Here is an 8,782-nt window from a genome sequence, read left to right on the forward strand (position 1 = left end):
TTAAAAAAAATAGATGTATGTATGCGTGTATGTGTGTGCGCATGTGTGTGTGAGTGTATGTGTGTTCGGATACAAATTTTCGTCGACGATTTCGGGAACACGGATGAAGCGATTTGAATAATTCAAAAAGCATTCGATTCGTATTGATAAGGAGACGTGCTGATTAGTTTTTGGCGAAGGCAAGTCTAGCCGTTCCGAAGAAATGGGGCAACAAGTGCCAAAAACGGTAACTCAGTTTTTAAGAGAACGGAGCATCCGATTTGAATAATTCAAAAAACATTTTACTTGTATTAACAAGATGAAGAACTGATCAAATTTTCATAAAGGCAAATCTTAGACGGCATCTCGTTAGACGGCGGCGCAGCGCTCACGCGATTCGATATTTCGTCTCTATGCAGTTAAAGCAGTACTATTGCCTTGAAAAAAAGTTCAGAATTTCCAAAATATTTCAAAATACACTTTTCTTCAGAAAGTCTTTTTCCAAAAAAAAGTAAATTTCTGTCAAAAATTTATAGTTTCTCAAAAATCTAATTTTTCAGAGTAAACTTTTTTCAAAAATATTAATCTTTAAAAAAGAAAAAAAATGGTACGGGAAGTTTCAGCGATTTGCCTTAAGGCACGATGCCATGCGCCCCACTAGTTGCAATTAATATAAAAAAAAATAAGTTTTATATATTTTCAGTTCCACCTAAATTATAATATCAGATTCATTATGGTAAGGTTTTAATTGGAAATTTACTAATTCAGAAATGGCGTCGTCCCTAGACAATATTCGAATACCCCGTGTTCATGGCGTCGTCAAACTTGTCATTTCCATGCTAATGGTGTACTCTTCATTCTTTATTATTATTTTGTCTAAGATTGCAAGTGCCATCCTAATTTGAAACTGTTTCATTTAAGTTGAATTGGAATATTTTGTAATTTAACATTTTTATACATTACTATCAGTGCCTAGTCATCCGTTGCTGTATTTTGCATATAAATTTAAACAAAAATCAGATTTTGTTACAACTATAAAAATGAAAAATAGCGCTTAAATCATTCACATAAAACATATGGAACAACCACCTATTAAAATATGTTCACAAAATTTTCCAGTTATTGCCTAAATATAGAAATATGTTAGTCGCTATTTTTTCTGGAAATTTTCTTCACTCTCGTTTCAAATTAAAAACGTAAAGTTTCTACGCGGATTTCAAATAATATCTCACCTTTCCCACAACCTCTAGATTAACAACAATATTTCTAGACTAAGATAGGTCAAATCTGATCAGCATTTTTAGAGTTTTAGCATACCTAACATAATACTGAGCTCTATTTTTATATGTAAGAAAATATATTAAGTTTAAAAATCAGGAGATACATCAAAAAATTGTATGAATCATCTACAAATTTATTTTAAATCCATACCATTCGATGAAATATAACATTCCTTGACATCAAATTGGAGATCTATAATTTCAGATGAATATCCGATATCACAACTGCTGACCGAGGTAAGTATTTGTAATCGAACCTGGAACCAATGGTTGCTAATCTAGACTTAGTGATTAAAATTAAAATATAAATGAAAAATTATAAAAAAATATCGAAATTATGTAGTGTTTACTGTACCTATATTTCATACTATTTATACATATGATTACATGCAAGAAAAGTTTACAACATGTTTCCAAATATTTAAATTTAAGTAAACAAATATGCTTATTGTTCATTGATTTTTACCACACTTCTGACTATGAAGTGCCATGTGTCTTTTTAAATAATTCAATTGACTATATTCCTTATTACATACTTCTTCACATTTATAAGGACACTCTTGTTTATGAATCACCATGTGCATTTTCAGAAAACCTAAACGTGTAAATGTCTTATATCATATATTGCATTCATGCGGGCGTACTTCGCCGTGTGTCAGCATGTGAATTTTCAGATTATTTAATCCTGTGAATGTCTTTTTGCATATGTTGCATTCATGGGTACGTGCTCCAATGTGTGTCAGAACGTGACTCTTCAGACTGCTTGATCTCGTTAATGTTCTTTTTTTCATATATTGCATGCATGGGGGCGTACATTATGAATGATCATGTGTTTTTTCAGATTACCTAATAGTGTGAATGTCTTATTGCATATACTGCATCGATGGGGTCGCTCACCACTGTGAATAAGCATGTGGCTTTTCAGATTACCTAATTGTGTGAATGTCTTATTGCATATACTGCATCGATGGGGTTGCTCACCACTGTGAATAAGCCTGTGTTTTTTCAGATTACCTAATAGTGTGAATGTCTTATTGCATATACTGCATCGATGGGGTCGATCACCACTGTGAATAAGCATGTGACTATTCAGATTACATAATTGTGTGAATGTCTTATTGCATATACTGCATCGATGGGGTTGCTCACCACTGTGAATAAGCATGTGACTTTTCAGATTACATAAATGTGTGAATGTCTTATTGCATATACTGCATCGATGGGGTTGTTCACCACTGTGAATAAGCATGTGACTTCTCAGATTAAATAAATGTGTGAATGTCTTATTGCATATATTGCATGCATGGGGGCGTACTCCATTATGAATGAGCAGGTGTTTTGTTAGATCACCTGTTCGCATGAATGCCTTTTTGCATATATTGCATCGATGGGGTCGCTCACCACTGTGAATAAGCATGTGTTTTTTCAGATTACCGCTTTCTGTAAATGTTTTTTTGCATATATTGCATTCATGGAGGCGTAGTACTCCAATATGAACGAGCATGTGCCTTTTCAGATAATTTATTGTTTTGAATGTTTTTTTGCACGTACTGCATTCATGGACGCACTCACCACTGTGAGTGAGCTTGTGCCTTTTCAGATTACCTAATAGACTGAAAGTCTTATGACAGATTTCGCATTTGAAAGGACTTTCTTTGCTATTATTAGGAATGTGATCGGCCATATGCTCTTTTAAATGATCTGATTCTGCAAATGATCTATTGCAAAGGTCACATTCATAATTTGTTGTCTCAACTAACTCCTGTTTCACTTCTTCTTCAATTGTCACCTCGGAGTTCATGAATCTTTCTAAACACGTATCATCATCTTCGGAAAACGATTCAGATTTAACAATAACGTCGGGATCATCAAAATCATCCTCTATTTCGAGTTTAATGTTTTCTGGTGAATATTCAGGTGGTTCAATTTTAATTGTCTGAGCATTTATAGCTTCCTTCGACATTTTTAAATATTTTCACTACTTATACTCACAAAAAAGAATTACGAAAATAGTTGTGGGCTAAATAATAATCTAGATTTATCAATATTTTTTTTCAATTTGATAAATAATTTCAACTTTTACATTTATTATTTGACATTTGAAGCGTAGAGTTTATTTGTAGTAGTGAGTAGAGAGAGTAGAAACATATTCGCTATTTGTGAAGCATAGATAAACAAGTATGAATAGATGGTATACACCATAGGTGGGGAACCTGCGGCCTCGAGGCTGCATGCGGTCTCCGGGAGGTTCTTGTGCGGCCCCTTGCCGTCTAGTACAAAATAGCAGAGTTACTTTGGTTACTTTCAAACAACTATTGTACATCAACGTCATGACAGTTTCGCGAAAAATCCCACCAAAAACAGTCATATTGTAACATGACATCAGATTATTATATTATTATATTAATATTATTTAATATAAGCAATATTTTCGATTTCGCAAGACATCGCCTATTATATGATTCAAGAAGTATTATAGAAAAAATTAACAGTGCAAAAGAATCGTTAGCACCCGGGTTGAAGATTTTTATGCGTATCCGTAATGAAATGATAAAAATTTATACTTCTCGCAACCGAAAGCAAATCCGCAGCTTTGGCGGAGATCGGAGCAACCAGATTTTACCTAAGTATATTGGCAATTTTATGAGATCATAGTTATAAAATGATACAAACCTTACCTTTTTTCATAAAATACAAAAATATATTTTTAAAAACTGCTCTAGGCAAAATATGTGTCCGTATTTATATGCACATGATATATAGAATTTATTTATATTTAAATCTTGAAATATAAATATAGAGTAAGGTATTTGAAATGAGAACAACTCAAATGCAAAATATAAATTAACAATACATTTTGTGTACAATAAGTACATATTTTAATTAAAATCAAATAATACGCTTATTTTCATGGGTAAATATTATTATTCTCTAAATGGAGTAGGTACATCATTTATTAATAATATTTTTTAAATTTAATTCTTAAATGTTGTCAATAGTGTCTAGGTATATTTTTTTTGGAAAGAGGTAATGTTGCGTTTAATGCATTAATCATTTTTTTGTTATGATAACTATTCACAAATGACAACAAGCAAGAATATTCATACCGAAAGTTCACAAATGAATTTATCTATGGTAACCCATAGATAAATAACTATAATGACAGTATTTACATTTATAATAATCTAATTGAAAACATTTGATATTCCTCGCCTCGAACCATTGTTATCTTCTGCGCGATCAACATGCATATACAATCAAATTCATAGATAATTAAGCTTGATAAATTATTCGTTCAAAACAAGAAAAAAACCGAATATCAAAGATTTTTTTCTTATCGTTAGCGTTTTGTGCGAAAGAATATTCCAAGTTATAGAGTTTGTACGTATTTTATGTGAAAGTGTTAATAATTATAAAATTATGAATCAAGGTAATTATAAAAATAATAATAAAAATATTGTTATATAAATATAAATATATATATATATATATATATATATATATATACCCAGTAAGCACGTGATGTTGTAGCAATATTCTATATAAATCCCTGCCAACATCCCCGCTGTGACAATAAACCAACGTGGTTTTGATGTTCGTTTAAAATTGCAATTGTGACATACCGATCGGTCGTTTTTTGTGAAGGATGTCAAAAGCTATATTTATATTGAGAGAGAACCGTTACATTAAATTATCTTATATTTTAGAAACTTTAATAATAAGTATACAATTTGTTAACATTTCTAAAGTTTATCCGTTTTACTGCGGCGCGGCGCTTACGCGCTTCGGTATTTTTTCTCTGAAATAGCCGCGTAGCATGATTGCTTTGAAAAAATTCCAAATTTAAAAAAAAAAATTCGAGACAAAAAATATCAAATTTTTCAAAAAAGTCAATTTTTTTTTAAAAAATTCTCAAAAATCTCATTTTTTCAAAAATTTTTTTTAAAAAACAAATCAAATAAAAATCGAAATTACGAACTAAATATTTTGATCTCTGTTAAAATTATTAACTTCCCGTAGGGCAAGTTATAGTAATCGCAAAAAAATCGAAAATGAAAATTTTTATATATCTTTACGTTTCAGAGATTTCTGAACATTTTGGCATACCTTAGAAAAAATGGATGTATGTGTGTGTGTGTGTGTGTGTGTGTGTGTGTGTGTGTGTGTGTATGTATGTACGTGTGTGTATGTATGTGCGTATACAAATTTTCGTCGACGATTTCGGGAACTCGGATCAACCGATTTGAATAATTAAAAAAACATTCGATTTGTATTGATAAGGAGACGTGCTGATTAGTTTTTGGCGAAGGCAGGTCTAGCCGTTCCGAAGATACGGGGCGAAAAGTGCCGAAAACGGTAACTCAGTTTTTGAGAGAACGGAGCGTCCGATTTAAATAATTCAAAAAACATTTCACTTGTATTGACATGATGAAGAATCGATAAAATTTTCATAAAGGTAGGTCTAGTGGTTTAGGAGATATGGAGAAAAAAGTAAAAAAATTAGCCATTTGGCGGTCAAAAATGATCATTAGACATATCCACATCAAATTATCAGATATTTTATAGAGATTTTAACAATAAGTATACATTTTGTTAACATTCCTATGGGTTCCGTACCAATGCTTATGCGTTAGACAGCGACGCGGCGCTTACGCGCTTTATATTTTGTCCCTATGCAGTTAAATCAGTACGATTGCTTTGAAAAAAAAGTTCAGATCTTTCACAATATGTCAAAATAAAGAAAAAAAATTTTTTTTTCAAAAAAAAAAATTAAAAAAAAAAATATTTTTTTTTAATTTTTTTTTTTCAAAAAAAAGTAATTTTTTGTCCATATATATAGTTTCTCAAAAATCTTATTTTTTCAAAGTACATTTTTTTTAAAAATGTTAATCGTTTTTAAAAAATTAATAATTTTTGGTACGGGAAGTTCCAGCAATTTGCCTTAAGGCACGATGCCTTAATTGCCTTAAGACAGAATTCCACTTACAGCTAGTTTTAATTTAATAAATGTTCAAGTATAAATAAATAAAAAAAAAACAAGTATTGCTCGAAATGCTTCTACTGATGGCGCAAGGTTTGAATAGAAATGCTCAAAAATAATTTTTTATCCGCAAATATATATTTTTAACTTCCCGTATGGTAAGTTATTGTCATGGGCCGAAAATCGGAATTGAAAATTTTTACATTTCTCGACGTTTTGAAGGTTTCTGAACATTTTGGCATACCTCAGAAAAAATGGATGTGTGTGTGCGTGTGTGTGTATGTATGTATGGATACAAATTTCCAGTCACGTTTCCGGGCAAACGAATCAACCGATTTGAATGGTTCAAAAAGCATTCGATTCCTATCGATAGGGAAAAGAGCTGATTAGTTTTTGGCAAAGGCAGGTCCAGCCGTTTCGAGGATACGGAGCAAAGAGTGCAGAAAATAGAAATCGACTTTTTGAGAGAACGGAGTATCCGATTTCAATGATCTAAAAACATTCAATTAGTAATGATTGGGAGAAGTGTTTATTAGTTTTTGACAAAGGCAGGCCCAGCCATTTCGAAGATACGGAGCTAAATATGTAAAAAATGGCAGTTTTTGAGAGAACTAAGCGTCCGATTTGAATGATTCAAAGAACTTTCTGCTTGTCTTAACAAAATAATTGATTTTGGAAAAAAAAGTTTTTTTGTTTCATTTTTTTTTTTATAATTTTTTGTAAATAATTCAGATTTTATTTTTAATTCTGACTATAGTTCTAATATACTTTAAACAAATAATTTCAACTTTGCAATTCAGTTTATATAATTCTTATAAATATTAGACAATGTTACAATATTTATAATAATCTATTTGAAAACATTCAGTATTCCTCGAACATTTCGTTATGGTACGGGAAGTTCCAGCAATTTGCCTTAAGGCACGATGCCACCCACCCCACTAGTTAATAATCTAATCATAAACAAAATATTTATCAAAAGATGCTTTGTTCTAATTCTATTTGTTGTTTGGAATAAATATCAAATATTAAATGAATAACTTGTGAATTTTGTGAATTTGTTATGTGGTAACACTACTGTGGTACAGGAACAGTAGGATTATCTAGGATTAAAGATGGCCGGTTGTCAACAAAGGGTGTTTGTGCTTTATCTTGTTAGTAAACTTAGCATTGAAATAAAATGGAAAAGTAAGTACATCATATATATAACTATATTAATTTATCTATATTAATTTATTTAACGTTTACTTAACTTGATATTTGTATGGTATTATGAAAGATACATGAACGATGCGTCAAATGAAGAGGTTAGCAATAGCACGCCGCTGTATTGTCATAGCAAAATGATACTGAAGATATAAATCCAGTCAATTTTACAAGATCAAACACATGATGATATTTGGGATCGTTTCGTGAAGATTGATGGTTCAAAATAATGCATTCGGAGTTAATCCCGCTTGTTAAATTTGTGGATAAATTACAGTCACTGAAGATGGGGACTAGTCTTGAATTTGTAAGTCTCTTGTACTATATGTATATATATATATATATATATATATATATATAACATTTTCTAATAGATACATATTAGGTTCATTCTTTTAGAAAATCTTCACGTATAATGAAGTGCGATGAAACGGTAGTGAGATGAGACAAGTCATATACTTTTTTGCCCTAGGAGCAGATGGCAGATCTTAGAAGTTATTTTAGTCAAGCCAATATTTGAGGAGTACAATTGTAAATAGGTCAAGACTAGAGAATGATATAGATTCAGAAATTATATCTGTTCCATGTACAGTAGAAACTCGTTTACCCGGCTTTCGGTTATGCAAACTACAAACTACAAGCAATTTATATATACATGCAAGTATTCAACTTGCACATACACACAAGTTTATAGGATTTTAGTATATGTATGTAATGTAATCTAAGAAAATATATATGTACATTCGAAAGAAAGTGTTTCTTAATAAACACTATTTTTGTTGTTGTCTATGTATGTACTTGTTATTTTTAATAAATACACAACATAATTCTTAATACATTCGATTATCTGGATTTTTGATTTGCCAAATGCCTATTGACAACAATTAGTCCTGTAAATGGAGTTTCTACTGTATAAGTAATTCCTCAAATATGTACAAAAATTTGTTATACATAAGATTACACATTGCTGTTATATATATATATATATATATATATATATATATATATATTATTAAAGTTTTTCAGCCACAGGTCGAAAAAAGAAAGAAAGTAAATGCAAAATCTTCTTTAATTTACTTTTTTTAAATATTTTTTGATTTACTTTTTTTTCATAAACATATTCAAAGTCATATTATATATATATATATATATATATATATATATATTATAATAATAAATTGTTAGTGCTTATTAATTTCTCATTTTACTAAATTTATATTTTATAGAACTAGAAGAATTTTTGATATTACCTAATGGAGCCGTAGGAGTTCAAGATGCTGTTTGGACTGTTGAGCGAACAGCATTTTTAATACAATGTTTTAGAAAATATAAGCCA

At 30.4% G+C, this 8,782-nt stretch overlaps 1 protein-coding gene and 1 long non-coding RNA gene across 2 annotated transcripts; one reads left to right on the top strand and one right to left on the bottom strand.

Annotated features, from left to right (window-relative positions):
• Positions 1 to 1,725: 1,725 nt before the first annotated feature.
• On the bottom strand, positions 1,726 to 3,222 carry LOC113381392 (zinc finger protein OZF-like; the record flags this gene model as incomplete). The annotated part of the gene is made up of 2 exons (XM_026620322.1): positions 2,106 to 3,222; positions 1,726 to 1,854 (listed from the first exon to the last, which is right to left on the bottom strand). Coding segments are annotated over exons 1-2 (1,246 nt in total), but the record flags the coding sequence as incomplete, so codon positions are not given.
• Positions 3,223 to 7,268: 4,046 nt separating this feature from the next.
• On the top strand, positions 7,269 to 8,125 carry LOC113381393. The gene is made up of 3 exons (XR_003367539.1): positions 7,269 to 7,428; positions 7,520 to 7,753; positions 7,846 to 8,125. It is a non-coding gene; the product is annotated as an uncharacterized LOC113381393 (long non-coding RNA).
• Positions 8,126 to 8,782: the final 657 nt, after the last annotated feature.

The sequence above is a fragment of the Ctenocephalides felis genome, unplaced genomic scaffold (genome assembly GCF_003426905.1).
Source record: "Ctenocephalides felis isolate EL2017-DRISC unplaced genomic scaffold, ASM342690v1 CF-g0.4_SCAFFOLD_02857, whole genome shotgun sequence".
Classification (NCBI taxonomy): domain Eukaryota; kingdom Metazoa; phylum Arthropoda; class Insecta; order Siphonaptera; family Pulicidae; genus Ctenocephalides; species Ctenocephalides felis.